We start from the raw sequence: 25,156 nt of genomic DNA, 5'->3' as shown, positions 1-25,156 counted from the left end.
GCTTTTTAGGAGGAAATGCCAGGGGCCTTCTTCCTTGTTCCTTGCTACCACCTAAGGGGTTAAAGGTTCCTCTTGGCCCATGCTTAGAAATGTAGCCCTGCCTTGTTCTCCTCTCTCAGCCTTCTCATCATAAAACCCTGATGCTTAGGCTAAAGTGAGCCCAAGAAGTTCCCCTTCAAGGAGTTGGTGGTTTCTCCCTAGTCCCTATATCCACAAGGCCAGTTAGGTCCAGCCTAAGTGAATGTGTTCAAATGTTCTTCTCTTACTCCTGCCTTAACTTACTCCTTTCTCTTAGTCATGATCTCGAGGTCATTTTCAACTTTTTTGGATCTTTATTTTTGGAGAATTTCCTGTTCTCCTTGCAGAGAGCCAGCCAACATGTCAACCTATGTTGTTTCCTCAGCAGTGGATTTCTAGAACATCTCCTATCCTCACGAATAAAATATCTCCATTATCATTTGCACACACAAGAAATCTCTAACCTTGAGCAGGAAGGACTTGGCCAAGAGAAAGGCCTATTTGTCACATCCTGTTCCTTTGTCATTCCCACAGCATGCAGAAGAGAGGAACAAACAAAATTTCAGCACCTTAGAGATTATTTCATCTAATATCCTCCTCTCCCCACCTCCCTTGATCCCCTGCCATATTTCAAGTGAAGAAACTGAGTTTTGGGAAAGTGTAATGATTAATTTAAGATGACCCAGTTAGTTAATCAGGAGCAGAATCAGGATTAGGACTATCAATTGGACCATGGCCAAGTTCTTCCCTGTCTCCTGGACTCAGTTTCCTTACTTAGAAAATGAGAGAACTGAGCTGAAATGACCTCTCAAAGCCCTTTCCAATGCCCACTTCCAACAGGTCTAATTTTGGAGTTTCCATTGCCCACGATGCCTCTTTGATAATTTGCAGTGTTTTTCATATGGACCAAGGGAGAGAACACAAATAAATAACACAAATAAAGATGGAAAAGCAGATTTACATATTACTCGTTTTCTCTAGGGAAGCATTTTCTTCTTTTGATCTAAGAGGAAAAACTATGAGACCAAGAAGAGTTTGAGGGAAAAAAGCCAGATGACATAGTTGAAATGACAAAGGGGGCATTGTGCTGAAATGAGTTTTCAGACCCATGCTGGTTTCACCTGTAACTAATGATGCATGCTACAGTTTCATTATTGGTTGGCTTATTTCCCTGGGTCAGGACTTAAGAGTTCCCTAATGGAATATAAGAGGTTCCTTCTAATCTATTACAAGGTGATCCTCAAGTTGAAAAGTTTCATTCAATGATCACAGGATCATAAATTTCAAGCTGGAAGGACCTTTAGAGGTCACCTGATTCAACTTTCTCATTTTACTGAGGAGGAAACTGAGGTCTTGGCCAAAGAAGTGATTGCTTATGGTTGTAGAGGTGGCAAAATTGGGAGTTGAGCCCATGGCCTCTGATGGTGTATTTTCAACCTTCTCATTCTCTCTTTGCTGGTTTCCCAAACCTCTTCCTCTCCACTGCAAGCCCTCTAAAAGTGCCGTTTGTTTCTTAACTCACAGAAGGAGAATTATCTTTGGAGAATTTCACACCACCCAAAAATCATGATATTATGGGAAGTTTTATAAAACTCGAGGTGGGAATGACATTATTTACAAAAATATTGGAATATTCAATCAGAAAACCAGGAGACTTTCCCCAGTTGTGACCATAAAGCACTGTCCATTTCAGAAGGTAGCACTTCATGACAGAATAAACCGTAATAGTGTTTGTCCTTCATTCTCAAAGATCGTAACATCAGGGAAGTGATGCCATGGCAAGCACGTGAATTGGATTGGAGTGGGGGGGGCTGTGCTAAGTCACCAACCAGCCTCACTTTCTCCTTCGGGTCCATCTGGGTGGCCAGATATGAATCAGGACAACTGGAGATGCCCTGGAGATGAGACAGTCAGGGTGAAGTGACTTGCCTACAGTGGATTCGAACGTCTGTCCTCTGAATCCAAGGCCATACTCTATCCAATGAGCCACCTAGCTGCCCAGAATAAAGAGTGGGCACAGGTTTGAGGTGTCATAACAACAACAACAGTGATAACTATAATGATCACAGTTCCCATTTGTCTAGCACTGGAAGATGTAACAACAATCTACCTTTGAGGTAGGGTACTATTAACTCCATCTTATCAAGCAGAAAACTGAGGCTGACAGAGGGGAAGTGACTTGCCCAGGGACACACAGCTAGTAAGTGACTGAAGCTGGATTTGAACTCAAGACTTCCTATCTTCTAGTCCAACACCTTTTCTATATAGCATGATGCATCTCTCTTTAATAGTGAGGTGCCCCTTCTCAGAGCCTTAGTTTCTTCCTCTTTGAATACAGTGGGACCAGTCAAGCCTCATCAGTTGAATTGGTGTGATTATCAAATGAGCTCATCCTATTCTGGGTGGGAATCCTGTTTACAACCATTCCAGGATTATTTGGGCCATGAAGTGATGGAGGGAGGGTAGGGCCTCAGAAGCAGAGAGAAGGCAGGAGGGCAGGAACAGGAAGGAGAGGGAGAAGAGCTGTCTGTCATCCACAGGCCTGCCTGCCATTGATGTAGTAGGTGAACTTCTTTGTGCAGGCCTCTAGGTGGAATGAGAATACCAAAAATGGCTGGGAAAACCTGTGTGGTTGAGCCCTCCCTCTGCCTTGAGAAACCTTTGAGCCTGCAATTTCAAGGAGCCTTTGGTTTTTCTAATCTGGATCAAACCAAGTCAAGCCCAGTACTGCATGAAGGATGCTGGGGAGGCAAAAAAGGGCCAGACTAAGGATCCATGAAGTACCTACTATGTGCCAGCTCCAGAGTTACAAGGGAAGCTGGAAGACTCCCTTCCTTCTCTCGAGGGGTCCCCAGACTGACAGCTATTTTTTTCTGTACAAACAAATGGGAGATAGTCACAGAGGGAAGACCCTGACTTTGAGAGGGCTAAGGAGACTCCTCCTGGAGAAGGTGGGAGTTTAGCAAGGACTTGAAGGAAGGAGAGGTGGGGACCAGTCACCAGGGAAGGCCTGTAGTGAGAGATGGGAAGTGGTGGCCCTGGGGCAGGCAGGCAGGGAGTAATGGTAGGAAGGGGCCTAGCTAGGAAGGACCTTAAAAAATCAACAAGAATTTGTATTTTTTTTTTATGAAATTTATGGAATTGGGGAATGATGTCATCAAATGAGATAGAACTTTGCTCAAAGAGTCAAATGCTCATGTGACACTGGAAAAATCATTCAATCCTTTCTGTGCCTCAGTTTCCTCATATATGAAATAGGGCCAAGGCCCCTTCAGCTCCAAACCCGCCCTAAGGTTGTAGGAAAGGTCCAGTGAAAGAAGGTAGTCCATAAGGGGTTTGTAGGTGGAAGCAGTTCTCAGCTTCAGGTGCCCTGGCCCACCTGCAGTTAACCTGTCCATCCAGGCAGTGATCCAACCTCTGCCATCTCTTCTGGCTGCCATAGCTGGAACTCTGTTTGCCTTTCCATTTGGTGTTGCCTCTGCAAACATGACGCTTCCCATCTGTTCTCTCATTACACCCTTCTTTGACGGTGCAAGGAGGTGGTGTCAGGAAAGGCCTCATATAAGAAGTAGGTGACAATTAAATTGAGCTCTGAATAGAGGGGAGCCTCCTCCAAGGCAAATATGAGCCCAGAAAGAGGAGGCCAGTAGCAGAAGGCAGAACAATTTGGCTGGAAAGTAGAAATATCCTTATGATGCTAGCTAGCATTTATATAACACTTGAAGGTTTGCAAAGCATTTTCTGTATATTGTCTCAGTGGTCCCTACAGCAACCCTGGGAGGTGGCTGCTCTTCTTATCCCATTTTATAGATGAGAAAACTGAAACAGAGAAGTGAAGTGACTTGCCCAGGGTCATCTAACTAAAGGATAGAGGCAGGATTTGATCTCAGGTCTTCCTGACTCCAAGTCTAACATTCTATTCACCTAACTAATGTGAAATCAATCAGGAAAAGTGATTGAAACTAGATTATGGGTGGGTTTTCAATGCCAAGAAGAATTGGTATTTTCTCCTAGAGACAATTGTGAACCACCAACACACAAAGGAATTCCATGGCCCAAGCTGTGCTTTGCAGATATCAGTTTGCCAGTTTGGAGGATGAGTGGATGGGTAGGTGAGGAGAGAGGATGGAAGGGAGGAAGGCCAATTAGGAGGCTCTTGTAGTAGTCCAGGAGAGAGGCAGTGAGAGCCAAGAACTAGGGAGGGGGCTCAGCCATTGGAGAAGAGATGGATGAGGAAAAGGTAGAAGCCAAAAAGACAAGATTTGACTGCTAATTGAATATGTACTATGAGGGATGGAGATGAGTCAAAGATGACTGTGATTAGAAACTGGATGACAGGAAGGACCCTGGTCAAGTTACTTGACCTCTGTTTGCCTTGGTATTCTTGCTTGTAAAATGAAAATAATGATAGCACTTAGCCCCCAGAGTTGTAAGGATCAAATGAGAGAATATTTGTCAAGTGCTTAGAACAGGGCCTGCCAGAGTAGGTGTTCTGAAAATGCCTCTTCAACCCTTCCCCTCTTGCCAGGCAAGCATTGTGGAGCACTTGTGGCCTTATTCCTTCTATGGACACACAGTGGCATGTCCCAGGAACTTTCCTCATGGCCCCTGAATTGAAGAGTGCTTCTATTTCTCCCTAGTGAGAGTCTGGAAAAGTACATGGAGAGTCAGGGAGCCGCCAGCCCGGGGATTCTTCTATTGACAACAAACCTCAGCAAACCCTTCATGCGACTGGAAAAATATGTGTCTCTCCTCCAAGAGCTGGAGCGCCACATGGAGGTAAGAGGTGGGCTGCAGCCTGTGGGCCATGAGGAAGGTGCCTCTTGGGGAGAAAGCAATAGCTTGCCTTGGGTCTCAATTTCTCCCAGTTGGCTTCCTCCCCAGTTTACCCAGATTCTCTTTTGCATGAGGAAAGTGAAGTAGATGAACCCCAAGTACTGGATGGGAGCAGATCCAGAGTGGGGCTCTTGGCAAGGCCTTTGTTCCCACTCATCCTGCCCCAGGTTTCTTCTTACTTCATCATTTATTGCCAAAGGCAGGTTGATGAGGCCGGACTTGGAGCTAGCTATGCTCTGCTGCCGCCTTTGGGGCCATTCAACCAGAGAGCTTTGGGGCTCATAAAGGAGTTTTATTGTTCTTAGTCTTTTTTTATTATTTTGACAACTCAATTCAGACACTGAGTGTAGTCCCTTAATGTTCGAGGTCATGTTAAAAATTTCAGTTGCTTCCCAGGGAGATCTAATCTCAAAAATGAATTCAGGGTTGGTTTCTTCAATTGTCAGTGTACAAATATATGACCACTGACACATGTTCACCTTTTTTCTCTCACTTTAACAGTTGTTATTGATCTCTTTCATTTGGTCTCCTTTCTTTCCAAATGGCTCCCTTTCCCTCTACTTCTCAGCCCTCTTTCAAAAGGATCAAAAACAAAGAAATTCAGAAAAGCTAGCCTCTGACATTATGTATAGTGCTCCATACCCATAGTCCTCCACTTTTGAAAAGAACACATCTTTACACGTGGAGTCTCTGTTTTCCCCCAGGATAATTGTACTGTAGCTCCGACAACCTTACTTGAGTAATGAAGACTTGGGTTGGACACTTAATGGGGTAATAGAACCTGGATACTTCTAGGCAATATTTCAGCCAAGTACTTCATGCATACCTACGATGTGCCTAGCCCTGTGCTATCATGTCTGTATATTCTGTGGCTGTAGGTGGGGGAAGAAGGCCCAGTCGGGGAGGTTGCATTTACCCTAGTTGCTCTTCCTGTTGTCTGGGGAAAGGGTTTGAGGTTTTCAAAAGGCTCGGTTAACTTTAAAGAAAGAGGCCGTGTACTTCTCTGCTAGCCCTGCCGTGTGCAAAACCACATTCTCAGGGTACAAGGAGCTGCCCGAAGCCAGGAGGCAGTGGGGGAGCTGCTGAGCCAAGGCTGCTGCAGTGACGTTTCCGTTAGGGTTCAGCAAGGAGCTGACCTCTGGCCACCTTTCCAACAACTGAGCTGTCTGAGACTTGCCCATGACCAGTTATCATACTGTGGTTCAGTTCTCTGCATGCTCAGGAATGAACAACCCAGGTTAAGGAAACAAAAGAAAGCTAAAAAAGCAAAACCGAACCCAACCCTTTCCTTGCTTGAACCCCCTCTTTGCCATTCTGCTTCACTAGAGGCTTCTATACCTCGATTTGGCCCTCTCCTAGTCCTGGCAACCCCTCTCCCACCATTGGATAACTCATCTCTAGCTGGATCAGAGGCCTTCTCTGACTTTCTATCTTAACAGAGTAAGCTGAATGGTAGATCAGAGCATGAAAATGACAATATTGGGCACCTTATTCTTGCTGTTTTATCTACTCTACTAAATTTGAAAAGTAATAACCTAAATCTGGAAGGAGTCTGGCCTCTTTCTCCCCATTCCTTCATTGTAAGAAAATTTTAAAAACCAGCAATAGCACCAGGGAGAACCTCAAACTAGCAGGAGCCCCTACCAATTTGTTTACCTTTACTAGTCAGCCAGGGCACTACAATTAGTTCAAAGTCAAGGCATTTAATGAAAGAGAATATTTTTTGTAAAAATAGCACAGAACATAAGCCCAGAGGAAATGCCTTTATCTTTTCATTGTTAAAGCAAATTACTGCATTCATTATGTTTACGGCCCAGTAAAACCTTTTTAGACTTTGAGCTTCTTTATGTATCAGTCCTTGATCATAACCATAGTCTATCCAACTTAGTATTCTATCATCAAAGAATGGTCCAAAGGAGACTGTTTAGTTTGCTCTATGGTGACTTTGGCTTCCAGAAATTAGAAAGGTAACTCGAATATTTCTATCTTCCTTTTGTAACCAGCTATAGATCCATCATCTGGGACATTATCTAAACCTGCCTGGAATCTATTCATATTTTCCACTTCGATGACTTACTTGGGGTTATAAGTTCCATGAGATTCTAGGACCTTGTTTCAGAAGTAATCTTTGGGAGGAAACATTGAAATTTTCCAAGTTGGGTTTGGGTTGGGTGCTATAGCAGCAAATGAGAACATTTTTGAAAAGCAGATTTGACTGATTATTATAAGACCCACACCGCAGCCCAAATTCCTACAGTCCTGACACTCTGGCTTAATCCCTTTGTTCTTCTTTCTCTTCCTCCTCCTCCTCCTCTCCATCTTTCTCATCTTCCCCTTCTTCTTTCTGGGCCTGGGATGACACTGACATCAATTTTTGGTATGGAGACTCCTACTGATACAGAATAGAGGTTCAGTATTTGCAATGTAATAGTCCTAGAGAGTTACCTGGGGACCCTAAGAAGCAAAGCAACTTGTCACCCAGAACTCTTAGAGATATCTAAATGAAAGTGACAAAAGGGGAAATGGGGACTTCTCAGTGACAGTATCTGTGATGTTAAACCAGCTGCCCAACATGTCTGAATCCTTGGAAGGGAATGGAAGGCTGGGATTCCAAATACGATGGTTAGAACAAATTAAGGAGTTTCTCTCTTTTCCTAGGAATCTCATCCAGACCACCAGGATGTTCTGAAAGCCATTGGATCATTCAAAGCACTGGCGGTAGGTGATGGTCCCCATTTCTGTGTTGCGTCCCTAAAACCAGTGACTCAAAGCTGCTACTTTTTTCCAAATGCAAAGGTCTCAAGAGTGGAAACAGTGGGCTTAGGGGCAGCACCACTGGCTTCAGGTTTCATTTAGCTTTTTTGGTCTTCTCCATATTCCAAAAAATTGTGCTTACCTCTCAAAGCTCGCAAAGCTTAGGGTAGGAAGTCAACGCATTTTCAATATCTGCCACATGAAGCACCAGCGTGTAGGTGGGGGATTTCCTTTTGTCTCTAGCTCTACTCTGATACGGACCACCTTGTCCTTTGTGCAACTCATGAGTCACCAAAATGAGTCTGACAGAAGTGTCCGAGCCAACTACCAAGAGGCAGCAAAGGGGAAGCTCATTCCTAGCAAAGGAAGTAATAATCCCTCCTAATAGCATGAAGGAAAACAAGTGCTTCGGGAAGATTTGGGCTTTGGATATCTCACTTGCCCTTCCAAGGACACTTGTGGCCTCAGGTCTTTGAGGGTAGTCATCATCTTTTTCATCTCCTTGTGGTCAACTCCCGGAAGTTGACAAGGAAAAGACAAGAGGATTCTGGGGCAATGGTCACAGGGAGGTTAGGAGACTGAACTCTAGAGATCTCACAACTTTAACAAACCTTTCCTTTTGTCCTCTGGGGGCTTTATGTTATATCTTCTTTGCTTGTTTCCCTCCCCCCTTTTCCTAACAGGGGAATATTGGCAAAACCATCAACTCCAGGAGCAGAAGATTCCACTGTTCAGTGTCTACAGAGCATAGCTTGGCCTGCTCAACCATGCTGCCTTCTATATCTTAATTTGGGCCCTTATCATATTCCTTAGGGTTCAGATTATAGTCCTTTATTGGTGTGCTATGTTGATTTCTGACCCTTCTACACAGGGTTTTGGTTCAAATTAAAGGAGGCTAGGGACTGGCCTTGTGATTTCATTAATATGATGAGGAAGGTCCCTCTACATGTGGCTGACATCTTTTTTATCAGTTAGGCTCTTTGAGAGTTGCCCAGATCACTGAGATGTGACTTACCTTGCTGGTTCCAAGACTGAATTTCCATCTATGACACCATCCTATTATTTAGTTATGGTAGATAGTTCCAGAACATTTTGCACATATCATTATAGAAATGGAAAGAGTATTGGATCTGCAATTAGAGGGCCTGGGTTTGAATCCTGCTTTTCTTTCTTTCCACCTTAGTGCCCTTGGGCAAGTTGCAGTTTTTTTCTTTTGTTTTTGTCTTTCTTTATCTCTACCACTTAGCTTAATAAATGCTGGTTGATCAAATAAATAACTTCCTTTTCTTGGTCTTAGTTTCCTCCTCTGTAAAATGGAGGGGTTGGTTAAAGCCCCTAGGATTCTAAATCTGATATGTGGGGTAGGTCCAACATTTCTCATTTCATGGAGATGCAAACTGAGGCCCAGAGCAGAGAAGTAGTGTACATAGTGGCATAGAATTGCAAACTTGATATTGAAAGAGACCATCTTGTCCAAGAATTGCCCAGCAACATATCTAATAAATTGACCTAATATGACCTAATAAATTTGGTCATCCAAACTCTGCTTGAAGACCTCCAGAAACAGGGAGCTCACTAATTTCCAAGGTGGCCCAGTTCATTGTTGGGAAGTTTTTTTTTCTTCTGACATCAAACAAAATTTGACTTTTTTCAACGCCCACTCACTGTTTCTCGTTCTGCCCTTCAGGACCCTGCTGAACAAGTCTCTCCTTTTACCGTATATGAGACCTTCTAGTACTAGACTACAACTCTCATGGCTCTTTTAAGTTGTTGCTTCTCCAGCTCCTTCGACTGCTCCTCATATGACTTGTTGTCAAGGCCTTTTTTGTTGTAACCCAAGCATCCTCCACCCCTACCCCCAAGTAGGGGTCCTACTGGACATCTTCCTATTCTTTCTAAAGTGGGGTACCTAGAATCAAATACAGTGTTCGTTCCAGATGTGATATGGACCAGGGCAAAATACATCACCTACTCTCAGGTCCAGGTCCTTAGTTTGGAGGACCATGCCTCTCTTAATGCACACTAAGATTACATTTACTTTCTTGGCTGGCATATCATTATTGATCCATATTGATCTTGTCCTCTGAAACCACCAGATCTTTTTCAGTTAGACTGATGCTAGCCATGCTTCCTACATCTTAGTTTTGTGAAATCAATTTCATTTTTTTACTTAAATGTAAGACATTAATTACTTACTTCTATTAAATTTCATATTATTGAATTTCAGCCTATTGTTCAAGCCTGTGAGAATTTTTTTAGTTTTTTGCAAGGCAATGGGGTTAAGTGCCTTGCCCAAGACCAGATTTGAACTCAAGTACACCTGACTCCAGGGCCGGTGCTCTATTCACTGCACCACCTAGCCATCCCCCTGTGAGAATTTTTGCATCTAGTGTATTATCTCTCTTTCTATCTCTCTGATTATATCTATCTACCTTCTGATCTATTTTCCTCTCTACCTACTGATCTCTCTCTCTCTCTCTCTCTCTCTCTCTCTCTCTCTCTCTCTCTCTCTCTCTTTCTCTCTTTTAGTTTTTTGGCAAGGCAATAGGGTTAAGTGCCTTGCCCAGGGTCACACAGCTAGGTAATTATTAAGTGTCTGAGGTCAGATTTGAACTCATGTCCTCCTGATTCCAGGGTCAGTGCTCTATTAACTGCCCCACCTAGCTCTCTCTCTCTCTCTCTCCTTCCTTCCTTCCCCCTACCCTGTCTATCATGCCTAGCTGTGTTGCTTGAAAATTTGAGAATACCATCTGTTCCTTCTTGCTTCAAATGTTCAATAGATCAGAACACCTGGATCCCTGGGGCACTTCACTGGAGACCTTATCCTGAGCTAACATCGAACATTTCAAGACTTCTTTAGGCCCAGTCATTTGACCAGTTCAAGTTCTGGCAAATTACATGATTTTCCAGTGCCCCTCTCTCCATTTTTTCTCAAAGAGTAACTTGAGAGATTTTATCAGTTTCTTTGCTAAGAATCCAGGCACATTATGTCTATAACATCTCTCTGATCTATCAGACTAGTGACCCAGTTAAAAAGACAAAAAGGGAGGTCCCTTTGCTGTGACCTCTTCTTGAAGAAGCCTAGCTGGCCCTCTGTGACCCTTTAATAACATCTTCTAGGGTTTTTTCAGGTGTCCCAGTGAGATGCACTGCTCTTTACCCTTTAGGAAAAGAGGAAAAAAGACATTTACCCTTTGCCAGTCCTGTAGCACCTCTCCTACCATCCACTATCTTTTGGTGATCACTGATGGGGGCATGGACACCATTTCTTTCAAGACTTGAGGTTATTGTCCATTAGCACAGCTAAGTGCTTGCTTACTATCTTATTGCCTATCCCAGTTATAGCTCCTCATTTCCTCCTTCCTTCCTTGCTCTTTTCAGTCCTAAGATCATTATCCTCTGCAATAAAACAGAAGCAAAGTAAGAATCAGGCAGCTTTACCTTCTCAGTCATCTGTCATTACCATCCTCCCAACCAGTTGGAACAGAGATCCTGTCCCTTCCTTGATCTTCCTCTTTTACCCAAGATAGCACTAAAATAGAGAGAAAAACATGCCTGATGCTTTTTTTGTTCCCCTTTAGCATCCATCCCTTGTTGGTCTCTGCTCATTGTGGGTCTTATTGATGCTGACATTCCCTTGAGGGGTGTTGTTCATTTATTTTCCTCTACCTGTCCTGACCTTCAGCTTCTCTTCATGTCTTCTTCACTTAGTTGGATGATGGGCTCCCTGTTTACCTCTCTTGGTCCTTTGTGTCTTTTTCTTCCTCATGAGAATTGTTTCTTTTTTGTGTCTTTAGAACTTCATTCTTGAAAAATTCTCATCACCCTCGGACTGACTTCTTCTATAGAGCTTTAGTCCATGGCATCCTAAGTTGAAACCTGCTCTCCTAAAACCTAGGGTGCACATTTGTTTCTGGCCAAACTTCCTCTCTTTTTCTGTTATAAAGTCTATAATGGAATGATTACTTCTCCCTCCAAGTTTCTCAGTATAGTTCCTCCTTGTTGGTAAGACTCAAATCCAGAATAGACGTTCCCCTTTTTTTGCTTCCTCTACCTTTTGAATAATGAAATTGTCATCAAAGCAAGTCAAGAAATTATTAGTTTTTCTACTTTCAATAGAAAGTTCCAGTATGCATCTATATGATCCCATGATCCTAGCTTTATAGCAGGCTAAGAATGTGTTTCCTTATTCATTTCTTCTTTCTGTCCAGGTGGTCTGTGAGATACTCCAAATGACAAGTTTTGCAACTCTGTTCATCTATACCCAGATGCTCTCTGCCATGCTTTTCAAGTCTAATTCCTAGATTTTTTGGACACTATTTTATCTTCTTCATATAAAATTATACTCCCCCTGTCTTTGTGTATCTTTATCCTTTTGAAAATGTGTATTCCACTTGCCAAGGCCTCTCCCAGCGTGACTTCACTGAGGTCACATTTGCCTCTCTGCAGGAGGTTCTCTAGTTTACCTTTCTTTTTACTCATTCTTTGGGCATTTCTTGAAGCCGTGGTTCTTGCTGCTCCCATCTCCTTTGGATATGTCTCCTTCGAATTTTTGACTGTCTCTACAGCTATTCTTACTTTGTATCTTTTTCTTCTGATATAGAGCAGTATTTCTCAAACTATGGTACAGGGAACCCTGAAACACCCCCAAGTTTACTTTTTTAAACAAACCTTACATTGACTGTTAAAAAGTTTGAGAACAATTGGAATTGAATTTGATGGAAATAAATATTTTTCTTCCTGGTTTGTGTAAAGTTCATTTGATTATATTTGTGAGACTATAGGCAAATACTTTCTTGCCTGCTCTTGTGAGGTATATCCCCTCCCTGGCTGCAAGCCTATATTTTGAGCTTTGGTTTAGAGATATAAAATTTATTCTCACTTGTCATCTCCCTTTTTTTTTTGGTTTTTACAAGGCAATGGGGTTAAGTGACTTGTCCATGGTCACACAGTAAGTGTCTGTGGTTGGATTTGAACTCAGGTCCTCCTGAATTCAGGACTGGTGCTCTATCCACTGCACCACTTAGCTGCCCTGCCATCTTCTTAACCAACTGTTCACTTACCAAAACTTCCTTTCACTTCTGAATCCTTTGCCCATGATGGACAATAGTGACAACAACTGTGCTGGTATCTCTGAGGTCTTCGGTTTCTTGCTCTTGACTCCAGAATCTTTGTCAGTAATTTCTGGACTTTGTTTGACCATATCCTTTGTATCTACTGGAATCTCTGAAACTGGGGAGTTGTCGTCTGTGTTGATAGATCTTGAAAGGTTTTTCTGTCACATTCCAGAGGACAATAGAGCTCTCTGATATTGCCACCCTGACAGGTGGGAGTCACCAGTCGCCACAACTCATCTTTTTTTTTTTACTGAGCCATCCTAGGTGAATTCCCATCTGATGAGATCCAGCCATATTCTCATTTCTTGGGAGATGAGCAAGTGCTTCCTCCTTAGAGGGTATAGCTCCTTCCTCAACAAAAAGAACTTCTTTTCTGCTTCTCTTTCCAAGTGTTTAATCATCCTGTTTCTTTTCTCTACTCTGTTCCATTTTAGCCATATAGATAGGGACTGATATAGATAGCAATAGTACATGTTTGCCCGACTCTAAGGCTAAGGGACTTTTGATGTGATGGTTTCATTGATGAAGACAGCAATGGTTTTAGGGAAAGCATGAAATTAAAACAACCTACTTCATTTACAACAATGATGTAGTTCTCCATGTGTTTCATGAATGTTGTTACTATGGGGGGATGTCATTAGACTGTTGTCCAATGGTTAAAATTTAATAGAATTTTGACACTTTGTCTTTTCATAAAACACAGTTGGCAAGGAGGTGGGACTTTCTTGCTTTGTCATCTTGAAACTTAGTTGTCTCAGACTCTTAGAGTTGGAAGAGATCTCAGAAGTCATCAGGTATCTGAATAAGAATCCCTTTTACATCATACCTGATTGTTCCCCAATCTTTGTTTCAAAACCTCCAGTGAGTGGGGAGCCCCCCTCCCTCATGCAGCCCACTCCACTTAGGGACAGATGGAATCATCAGGAAGTTTTTTCCTTCTCTTAAGTCTAAATCTGTTTCTCTTTATGTTGGCAACTTCATACTTCTATCCATTGTCTTTTAATTCTGGCCTATAATCTAAAAAAAGGCCTTTTTTGTCATCCTTAGCATTCCTTGCCAGCCCCAGCTTATTCTAAATTACAAGTAATTTTCTTCATCTTCTAAAGATAATTTATTGCATTATTTAGAGAGACCTACTGCTGGCCTAATTAAAGTGTAAACCACAAAACATATGTTTTCATTGCAAGATTGATTTGAATGGTGATGACATAAAGAGTAGGATTTTCTTTTCAATCCTTGGGTTATTTTCATCTTATTGTCTATTTTCTCTCATTTTCAAGAAGCTACTTGGGGACTAAGCAAAATTTAGATTTTAGTTAAGCAGTTGTAAAATAGTTCATAATAGTGTTGTGGAAAATATGGAGAGATGTGGGCAAGAGAAATACAGTATGATGGATTTGAAACTGGTTGAATAACTAGATTAAGAGAAAAGTCATTAATGGTTCCAAGACAAAATGGAAGGAAGTCTCCAGTGGAGGGACCCAGGGATCTCCCCTTGTCTGTGCTGCTTAATTTTTAAATTGATGACCTGTAAAAAAGATCTTACATATCAAATGTGCAGATAGCACAAAACTGAGTGGGCTGGCAATGTATTGGATCAGAGAGGAAATTTAATATGGATGTGGTGTATGGAAAATCTTAGACCTTGTCCACAAAATCAACTTGGTAAGTAGATGATGGAGGAGGCGTGACTACATAGCAATTCATCTGAAGAAGATATAGAGGTGTCAGGGAGTGAGCTCTTTATGAGTCAACTGCATGATATTGTGGTCAAGAAAATGAATGCAATCTTAGACTGAGTTAAGAGAGACATAATGCCCAAAACTATGATGATGGTAACACCATCAGGCTCAACTATGATTGTACTTCATCTTGAGTATTGGATTCCATTCTGGGTGCTCTGTTTGATGAAGGAAATTGATATATGGAGAGCATCCAGAAAAGATCTATCAAGCTGGTGAAAGCTCTTGAATTCATGCCACATGGGGATCAAGCAAAGGAAATGGAGATGTTTAGCTTGGAGAAGAAGAGTCTTAGGGGGAAGCTGATAGGCATCAAATACTTGCAGAGGTTGATGGCACTTGGAAGAGGGATTAATTAGCCTTGTACTGCTTGGCCCAAAGGGTAGACCTAGGACCAGTAGGTAGAAAAGAGGTAGAATTAGATTTAAAATACCGGAAATCCTTACAATCTTGAGGGATGTCTTAAAGTTGAATTATGTGCCTCAGGCGATGAGATAGTGACCTTCCCTTCTTTTTTTTTAAGGTTTTTGCAAGGCAGTGAGGTTAAGTGGCTTGCCCAAGGCCACACAGCTAGGTAATTATTAAGTGTCTGAGGCTGGATTTGAATTCAGGTCCTCCTGATTCCAGGGCACCAGCTCTATCCACTGTGCCACCTAGCCACCCCCTGCCTTCCCTTCTTTAGATGGGATTAAATGAAGTCTGGATGGCCACTTGCCAAGAAAATAGAGAAGATGCTTGTTTATGTCCATATTGGACTAGCAACCTTTGATTTGTTTTCCTTTGAACTTGGAGATTCTGTGATCAGTTCCCTCCCAGGGGCTTACATTCTATACAGTTGTGCCTTTCTATACCTCCAAAGTCTGCAGTGAGTGATCCAATCCCCTGCCAGTCTTATCCCCCAAATCCCCTCTGACTTGAATCTTCTTTCATCTGTTTACCCATAAAGTGAATCCTGCTTTGAAAGAGAATGCTAACAAGTGAGATTGTGCTTTTAACTCCATAGGCCCAGTGTCAGGACCTGAGAAAGAAGAAGCAGCTGGAATTGCAAATTCTTTCTGAAACCATTCAAGGCTGGGAAGGAGATGATATAAAAACCTTGGGCAATGTCATTTTTATGTCACAAGTAATGGTGCAGTGCAGCACCAATGAGGTAAGAGCTTGCAATTTTAAGTTAACCTTTTCCTCCATCAGGCTCCAATATGAGGTATTTTGGTCCAGAAATTGAGACTTCCTTTCTGGTCAGCCCTAAACTAGGTACCTTAAATTTAAGGGAGGAATATAAGCAACATTGTCTTCCCTCGAGAAATTGGTAATTTATACAGGAAGGGAAAACAAGCACGCAAAAAAGCCACTAGAAAAAAATACAATATAATTCAGACTATCCTAAAATGAAGATTTAAGCTTTAATAACATTAATAACTTAAAACCATACTAAGATTTTTGGAATGCTCTCTATATGTATATTCATGCACATGTTAGATATGATATTTAGGGGAACCTTGAGGTTTTTGTCTAACCAAAATATAGCACTGAAACTAAGGTATATTGCTTTTGCTTTTGCTACCTGTAGATGTATAGAATTAGAACAGAAATTCAAACTGGAGGTTGGAGGACAATGCCTTCTTGTTTCCTTCACTTCCATCTAGGTTTTGTTCAAATTCATTTACGTGCCAAGCTCAAGAGGAAATTTTGGTAACTTCTAATCCTAAATCAGATAATTGTCTGGGACATTGGACTCAGATGAGAGGTAGAAATGAAAGATTTAATCTTAGCCTTAGGGCAGTCTACCTGGCTTTTGTTTAGCAGCCTCATTTAACCCTCTATGAGTAGCCTCAGCCTTCAGAAATCCATTTTAGGAGCCAGGGAAATCTCATAAGAGTGATGTAGACACTGGACTACGAAGTCCACCTTCCAAGATCTTGTGGAATCTACCTATCTGTCTTTTTGTCTGTCTGTCTACTTACCTACCTACCTTCCAATTGAGTAAGCGTCAGAGAAAGAGAACTCCCAAGTCCCCAGTTATTTTGGGCATTCTGCACCACAGAGATAGCATAGTTCATTGTAAACTGGAATAATTAAGGAAGGCTTTTGGAAAGAGATGGAACTTCACTTGGATCTTGAAGGATGGGAAGGGTTCTGTACAAGAACTGGAGGAAGAGAGGAAGCTAGGTGGCACAGTAGAGTACTGGCTCTGGAGTTGGGAGGACCTGAGTTCAAATATGACCTCAGACACTTAATAATTACCTAGCTGTGTGAATTTGGGCAAGTCACTTAACCCCACTGTTTTTAAAAAAGCCAAAAAAATACTGGAGAAAGAGAGATTCACAGCAGGAAATTGAGGACTGATGGAGTAGGAGTTTAGTGGAATGCTGGAATGGGAAGTCAGATGAAAGAGTTTAGGACAAAGCTGTAAAGGAATTTGGAGGGTCGGTGGAAGGTGTAGAAGGATTGAGTCAGGTTGAAGGAAGGAGTTGGGTTTTAAGCTTTTTTTTAGAGTACAGAAGTTCCAAGCTTATTTGAAGGAAAAGGAAGAATAGTCAATGAGAAGGGACTGAAGATACTAAGGGGAGAAGCATAGGACCAAAGGCCTTCTTGAGAGGGGAAGGCCTGAGATGGACACCTTGTTGGGCACCCGTGAGGTTAGCTTTCAAGTCAAGGAGAGACTTCCTTGGATTGGCAGATGGGTGTACAGAGAGAAACTGGTCTTAAATGGTTGAATTTGGAAAAGTAGTAAAGAAATGTAACAAGATGAAAGTTTGCCTCTTTTCAGAGACCCACAGAAGGCCCTTGGGAGCTAATTTTTGGTAACAAGGAGTTTTTTTGTTGGATTCTCTGTAGTCCAGGGTTACTTAACTTTGTCTGTGTCATGGACCCTTTTGGCAGTCTGGGAAAGCCTAGGGATGCATTCCTTCTTGGAATCATGTTTTTAAATAATTGGAGCAAATGTTAAATGGGCTCTATATTGAGGTAGAAATGAAAGATTTGGAGATCAGTGAAAATGAAGATGGAGCTTTATTTCCCATTCAAGTTCATGCCCCCCCCCCGCCAAGCTAAACATTTAGAAGCATTCTTAGCTAGCAATCTGTGATCTGTGTTTGTTTCTGTCTCCCCTTTCTTTGCATTCTTGTCCTTTTATTGCTGGTTGTCCTTCATTCTAGAAGAAGACCATAACATCAGGGAAGTGATGCCATGACTTGCAATTGAATTAGATTTAAGTAAGGGAGGGCTGATATCTAGGAGTCCATGAACCCCAGGTTAAGAATAGCCCTTGTTGTGGTAGAAAAATGTGGAAATCAAAAGCTTGAAAAAGGATTAATGTTGAAAACTATCTTTGCATGTAATTGGAAAAAAAATAAAGAAGGGAGGGAAAAAAGAAACTAAATCTATGACCCTGGGCAAGTCACTAAATGTCAAGAAAAAAAAGAAAAGCCCTTGTTCTGCATGGACTCTAAACTACTTCTGTTTGTGTCTGGATTCATAATTGGCTAAAAGAATGATAACCGTGTTTCTGGGTATTTCAATGCATCATGAACAAACATTTGATGCAGCTGTTATGGTAATGAGCTCCTTGTGCTATGTATTACATTCCCTTTCCTGTCCTCTTCACCCCCAACTTGCTTTCATTTTATCAATCTTAAAATTTCAGAAATCAGGGGCGGTAGGTGGCTCAGTGGATAGAGCACAGGCCTTGGAGTCAGGAGTACCTGGGTTCAAATCCAGTCTCAGACACTTAATAATTACCTAGCCAGGTGGCCTTGGGAAAGCCACTTAACCCCATTGCCTTTAAAAATCTAAAAAAAAATTTCAGAAATCATTTTTCATGATATGAAATGAAATCATTGGTGAGTGTGGCTGCTCAGCCTGCTGGTTATTAACTCTTGGGGGTTTCCCAGGCTCCAAGCTCTGTATTTTTGTATATGTAATCGATGTGCCCTAGTATTCTGATGCTGAGGCATCACCCGTTTACTTTCCAAAGGCCAAGGTGGGTATTCTGAGTGAGGCAAGTATGCACCTTATCTCACTGGAGCAAAGAGAGAACCTTAATGCCGGATTCTGACACCTGTAGGGACAGGACTGGAAAGACCTGGCTTCAAATCCTGTCACTGAGCCTTCTCCATTGCAGAGCACCATGCTTAGTGTTTTACAGGCTTGTTGACTAACTCACCTTTCTGAGCCTCAGTGTCTTCATTTATAAAATGGAAATTAGGGTACCTCCTTCACAGGCTGTGGGGAGGCTTATAGGTGAGAAAAAGCTTCACAAACATTAAAGTGCCATAAAAATTATCTTCATAGGGAAGAGAATGAAGAACCACAAGTTATGCTCATTTAAAAGTACAAATGGACTAGTCCATGGCTTCATCCAATTTTGAAGAGAAAAATCCTTTTTCACGGGAAGAGAATGAGATGGGTTTGGGGTCAGAAACCCATCTCTGCCATCTTGAATATGTCTGTGTGACCTTGGACAAGTCACTGTACCCTCTCTGGGTCTCTGAGCTAGGGTCTTGTGAACCAGTGACTAGAAAATATTTCAGGTATATAGTATGCATATATATGGATATAGACATGTACCTATATGCACAGACATGCACACATATCCCCCTATTCATCCACATGCAATACATATACACAGATATATTTACTAACTTGCATTTATAGAGCCCTTTAAGGTTTGTTATCTCATTTGTTCCTCACAAAAACCCTGTGCTATTATTATCCCCATTTATAGTTCAAGAAACTAAGCCTGAGAGAGATGAAGTGATTTACCCAGGGTGCCCACAGCTAGTAAGTGCCTGAGACCACATTTGAACCCAGGTCTTCCTAACTCTGGACCCAGGGCTTGGTGCATTTGCTGGCCCAATTTTTGGATTCTAGGCCTTCTTAAGAAGCCATATCCCCTTTCTGACCTTCCTACTTTTCTTTCTCTCTCACCTCCCTCTACTCTAGGAGAAAGAAGAAAGATATTTCTTGTTATTTCCAAGTGTCTTGCTCATGGTATCAGCCAGTCCCCGGATGAGCGGCTTTATCTATCAGGTCAGTGAAAGTTGGATTTGGTGTCTCTCTTCAGGTGTCCCTGCCCTGCACATGCCAAACCTCTGTCATCATCGTTGTCATGGTTCTCTTGCCAGAGTGGTGACAGCCTAATAGCGCAGAGATCTTGCATGTCCGCCTACACACCTGGGCCCCATTTCCTTACTTGTTAGACATATCCCATAAGGGCAGATAGTCCTTAATTTAAGGGGTATTTCATTTCCTCCTGATAACTGAATTCCGGGTGCTCTCTGCTCTGGCTGTCATACCAGGCATCCATATCCGGAGGTCTAAGGGAGTGTCTAGACAGTATTAGCAGCAACACTTGCCCACCTCACATCATTGACATTTAGAAAAGAAAAAGGTCATCTTAATGATAGCCACCCTGCTTAATTGGACTCTCCAAGCTGTGTACTTCAGAAATCTTGGCAGGCTTTTTAAAAAAGGTAGATTTCTCTTGGTCTGTGATCTTAGTTTATTCAGGGTCCTAAAAACATTGGGAACTCAAAGTCACTGGCACCTGGCAGGTAGGTTTCAGACCATCCTAACTTGCAGGAATTCTGGCCCCTGGAGTGAATTTAGGTGGGGACAGGTCCCAGGTTTGTTCACTCCTGTATGTGGTTGAGCTCAACTGGAGTCAGAGGTCATGGGAATTGGGGAGAATGAGGCTTTGGGAAGCCCACGGCATTGAAAGGGGCCAGGAGCTTCAGTGGAGAAGCCTATGAGCCAGTTAGTAAATTTTGTAGAATGAAGGGAGAATAACCCAAAGATCCATAAAGGCTAGTAGCCAGGACCTGAGTAAAATGGAATGAATCTTGAAAAGAGAGGTGTGGCTGCTGAGTGAAGATAGTAGAGAGAGGGTCTGAAAATAGCCCTGGGCCTCAAGGAGATGCTCTTTGCATTTAGAGATGGGAGAAGAAGCAGCCAGCCTGGGAGAAGATACCAAGAGAAGTTGGAACCTTCAGGAGAAAGATAAGAATCAGGGAACAGCAGAAGATGGAAGGAATGAGGAAACATTCAAGGATAAAGGGGATTTTGTGAATAGTACAGAAAGCTCCTAGAAGATGTGATGGGAAATGATGTGTGGAGAAAGTTAGGGATAGGGAAGCATATACCTGACCTTGTTGTGTGGGTGAGGCAGTAACTTGGCCACCCCCTTCCTGAACTCAGCCCCTACACTAAGCCTGACTGTCCCTTTCAGTGGCTTCCCAGGCCCTGTTGGGTGGCAGCCCCAGGAAAGGCGTATGATGGCCTTGGGCTTCTAGTGAGTGGACCAGGGTTTATCATGGGAGGCAGAAGCATTATGTCCCACCTCTTCCTCTCAGTTCAGTACCTCTGAGCAGGCCTCAGTCACCCCTGGGAGTTATAGCTTTGCTTCCCCAAATTCTGATCAGTTTATTGAGAAGGGGTGAGAGACAGTCAGTCCAAAATGAAATGAAGACTGATAAATAGCTCCAGAACCAAACTCCCCCAAATCCTTGTCTTTTATAGCAGGTTAAAATTCAGGCTAGAGAGACATTGATAAACAAAAGAGAGGAAGCATGGCTTTATGGGTAGGATTCTGGATTTGGACTCTAGAACACCCATGTTCAAATCTCATCCCCGCCCCTTCACAGATGTGGATTCTTGGGCAGGTTAACCTCTACACCTTAGTTCCTTCATCTCTGAAATGAACAGGTTGGACTAGTCCACAGCCATGATCTTAAGACTCTTGCATGAAAAACTCAGTGGACAGTTCATGAGAAAGTCAGAAATCATTATGAGAATGAGTGAACTCTTGGAGATCTGGGGTCATCAGTAATTCCTTCTCATTCCGGCAGGGAAAACTCCCAGTTGCGGGAATGATGCTAACAAGACCGGATGAAAGTGAAGGCAGTGACTATTCATTTGAAATAGCAGGTCAGTACCGCATGGCTCCTCTGCCATTGGGGGAACTGGGGCAGCCTTTGCCGTGGGTGTAGCGGCAAACCCAACAGGTCTTCCCTCGATATCTGAAGGGGAAGATAGACAGGAGAGGAATGAAATAGAAAGTCTCTCCCTAGTCATTAGCCTCCCCCTGCTCCTGATCCAAGAGCCCACTCAGGAACAGGGATCTCACTGGCTGCCATCTCTCTACCATTTCTTAGGTACTCAGCCCAACCTAATTTCGATCCCTTGGCTCCTCTCCTCCACTTGATGAGAAGTTCCTTAAAGTCAGGGTCTCTGGGGTTGTTTTTTTCCCCCGTTTGTATTTCTGGACTTAATCCAGTGGTTGGCCCATTGTATACCCTTGATAAATGCTTTTTCATTGATGAATTCCTTCACTGGAGCACCCGCAGGTGCTTAATTAATGTTTACTGAGCTTAATTAAGAGCTATTGAGGCATAACAAAGTTGACTGATGGCAGCTTCCTGGCCTTTTCCTCCTGCAATCCATCTTCATGTGGAAGGCCTCAAAGGTCCGAAGTCTGAGAGCGGGAAGCAAAAGCAGGCCGTAGATAGTCTCATGAGAATGGCAGATTCGGTTTTGTCCTCAGGCCCAAATTTGAGTGGGGTGGTCTAGTTTCCTAGCGACGAGAGCTGTTCTTAGAATGAAATGGACTCCCTTGGGAGGGGGCAGTCTGCCGAATCAGAAAATTATAGATTTGGAAGAGACTGTAGTGCTCATCAGGAGGCTTTTTAATGGTGGAAAAAGTTGGAACATCTGGGTTCCCAGGAAAAGCACTTCACCTCTCTGAGGCCAAGGCAAGTCTCAAAGGCAGAATAGTGTTCATACCAGATGAGAGGCAAAATTACAACTACAAGAGATAGCATGGAGGACTGGCCTAGAAGACCTGAGTTCAAGGCCCATGTTGGCCATATATGAATTGTCTCTCCAGGAAGAGCCACGACTGACTGGGAAGGGTCAGGAAGGACCCTTCAATTTTAAGGGTCTCAGCTTAAAATAATAGACAAGGTTGGAAGGCTGTCTGTGGAGAAAATTTCCACATTAGGAGTTCCCCAACTGATAAAATCATAGATCTGGATGACAACCAAAAAAAAACATTTAAATCTGTTTTCCAGAAATATTTTCTTTTGACTTTACCATCTCTTGACATTCCTGGAAAGTGATAGGTGACTTTCTGTGATTTACAACACCTTCCTTTAGGAGAATTTATGAGTAAAGCATTTATTATGCACCGGTGACTTCCAAAGCACTGTTCTAAGCATGGGTGATAGAAACAGACAATTCAGACAGCTCCTGGCCTCCCAGAGCTAATAAGGAAGATTTCAGCTGCACATCACATGGAAAGACCCCATGGTTGTTAGGGTGCAGGGGCAAAGTATATGGTCAAGCCTCTTCTTGATAAATTGAGAGTAGTTTCTGACCAGGAACCTTCTGGCAGTGCCCCACGACTTGGAAGACAAGAACTTTTCTTTCTAGGTCTCCAGCAGCTGGGGTGTCAGCCCCTGCAGGAGCAGTGGACCAGACTTCATGGGGCTGTTGAGAGTTATCCCCACATAGCTCCTTCATAGCAGAGGGTTATCAGTCAGCTCACCTGCCATTCTCCCACTTGCAGGGCCCCTGTTCGAGAGGATGACAGTGTTCTGTCCCAGCAGCCAGGATCTCCAAGAGTGGTTGGATCACCTGCACAGACTGGTCAGGGGCATGAGTGTGGGCAGCATACTGGTGAAAACTCAGTCCTGGAGTGCCCAGTCTGTAAGCACTGGGCTTGGTTCTGCCCCTGGGGAGGCTGATGAGGTCCAGGGATCGATGATGAGTCTCTCTGCTTCCACGGCAAGCTCCGTGTGTCGAAGACTTCTGAAAAGTCGCCGGCATGTGGCCTGTGTTTGTATATTGCACCTTATACCGATTTTTGGCAGGCAGGAAACTTACTAACATAGATGGTGAGACACACTAATGCACAGCCAACAGTAGCAACTAGCCACTAGTTCTCAGAGATTTGTTATTTGGTCACCTGTAGCTAGAAATGTTCCGTAACAGCAGCTAACAGTTCCTGGTTCCCAATAGGAGTTTCTGCTTGGGCGCATCTGCAAATGAGCCAGTTTTATTTGTGATTGGCATCATTTTGTGAACAGTCATAATCCCAATAACAACAGTAACTCACATCACTCTAGAGTGTTCTGGTTTCCAAAGTCCATTCCTCACAGGAGCCTTGTGGGAGTAGCTAGCACTCATGTCATTAGACCCATTTTACAGAGAAGGAAACTGAGACTCAGCAAGGTTAAGCAACTTGCCCAGGTTCCCACAGTGAGAAGGTGACCTAGCCATTATTTGAACATTATGTTCTGACTCCCTAGCGTGACTCTCCTTCTCCTCCCTCCCTTACACAGAAATTATAAGAGTGTGTAGTACGTCCCCTACTGCCTCATTGATGGCTGTCCCCATAATTTATTCTTTTGTCCAGTAAAGCTGTCCTTGGGTAGAGAATTCAGAGGGAGACAAAAAGTGATCAAAGATCATTCCATGGAGGAAGACCCCCCCCAAGTTCTAATGTCCCAAAATCCAGATTAGTGAGATGATTTTTCTACCAAATAAGAGACCGTGACTCAGAGTGGCCTCAGAAGTCCTACTTGGGAGGCCCCGTATTTCCCATATCAGCTCTGTTTTCTTGCCCCCGTAAATAGAACCTGCCTGAAATCTTAAAAAAATTAAAATTAGTATTTGCTAGAGCAGATAATGGATCTCTTGAATGAGTTACTTCCCATAATCTAGAATGGGAAAATTTAGTGGTGAAACTCTAGGAGGCCATTCTTCCATTCATTTATGGGTAACTCGTCTTCCCCTTTGCCTTTTCTGGGCTGGACCAGTCCAATGTGGTTGAGCCAATGAAACCACCCTGGGTAAGCAACTTCCTAACTCTGGGCCTCTGTTTCCCCACCTGAAAAATGAGGTGGGGTTACTGGTGGACTAGATGCTCTCTCCAGTCCTGCCATTCTCTGTTCTGTGCCTATGACTTGTTCTCTCCTCGTGTACCTTATGGTAATGTTGACATGGCAGAATGCCAGCATCTCATGAGACATTTTCCCAGTCTTCTAGTGCTGCCGGACAACCTCGAGGACCACTGGAGCCTCCCCCAATTCAAAAACCCTGGAGCTTAAGTTGTCTCAGACCCGCACCTCCTCTTAGACCTTCTGCAGCTCTAGGTTACAAAGAGGTAATCTCACTATAAGTGATCTATTTCTTTGTGCCAAGAAGGGAGTTTCAAGGCCATTTCCCTTTACTGGAGGGCAATTTTGGGGGGGATGGACAAACATTTCTGGGTTCCCACACACTTAGCTAGAGCCCAAGTAGCTCTTCATCATCTCCACTATTAGTTAGATTTCCTGAATTCCCTGCAGACTGTCAATCTCCATACCCACACTCCCTCTGGGAGCTTGTTTTGTGTACCCTGATTATTTTGTTGGTCCTTAAGGTGCTAAGCACCAAGGGGTTCCAATTGCATACTCTGCTTGGGATCTTTAATGAATGATGAAACTTTAAAGTGATCCTTGTATTTAATAATGTTGGATAACTCACACCCAAGTCTCAAATAAGAAACAGAGGCAATGTAGGATGATGGGAAAAGGTACTCTTATGATTTAAGGTCAGGGGACTTGAGCTTCAATCTTGACTTTGCCACTTATGAGCTAAATTACCTTAGGCGAGTCTCCCTCCCCTCTCTAGGCCTCAGTTTCCTCC

General features: G+C 43.0%; 1 protein-coding gene across 7 annotated transcripts in view; it reads left to right on the top strand.

Moving 5' to 3' along the window:
• Nucleotides 1-25,156, top strand: part of ARHGEF6 (Rac/Cdc42 guanine nucleotide exchange factor 6) — a 126,917-nt gene that overhangs the window by 88,266 nt on the left and 13,495 nt on the right. For all 7 annotated transcript variants that reach the window (XM_074206477.1, XM_074206478.1, XM_074206476.1 and 4 more), the window contains 7 exons: nucleotides 4,659-4,797; nucleotides 7,513-7,572; nucleotides 15,471-15,617; nucleotides 19,412-19,498; nucleotides 21,316-21,394; nucleotides 23,034-23,173; nucleotides 24,507-24,632. In XM_074206477.1, coding sequence (XP_074062578.1) covers nucleotides 4,659-4,797; nucleotides 7,513-7,572; nucleotides 15,471-15,617; nucleotides 19,412-19,498; nucleotides 21,316-21,394; nucleotides 23,034-23,173; nucleotides 24,507-24,632 — 778 coding nt within the window. The remainder of the gene's footprint in view (nucleotides 1-4,658; nucleotides 4,798-7,512; nucleotides 7,573-15,470; nucleotides 15,618-19,411; nucleotides 19,499-21,315; nucleotides 21,395-23,033; nucleotides 23,174-24,506; nucleotides 24,633-25,156) is intronic.

This window comes from Macrotis lagotis, chromosome X, assembly GCF_037893015.1.
Source record: "Macrotis lagotis isolate mMagLag1 chromosome X, bilby.v1.9.chrom.fasta, whole genome shotgun sequence".
Classification (NCBI taxonomy): domain Eukaryota; kingdom Metazoa; phylum Chordata; class Mammalia; order Peramelemorphia; family Peramelidae; genus Macrotis; species Macrotis lagotis.
Note: the sequence above shows the minus strand (reverse complement) of the source record. Positions and strands in the feature narration are given on the sequence as shown.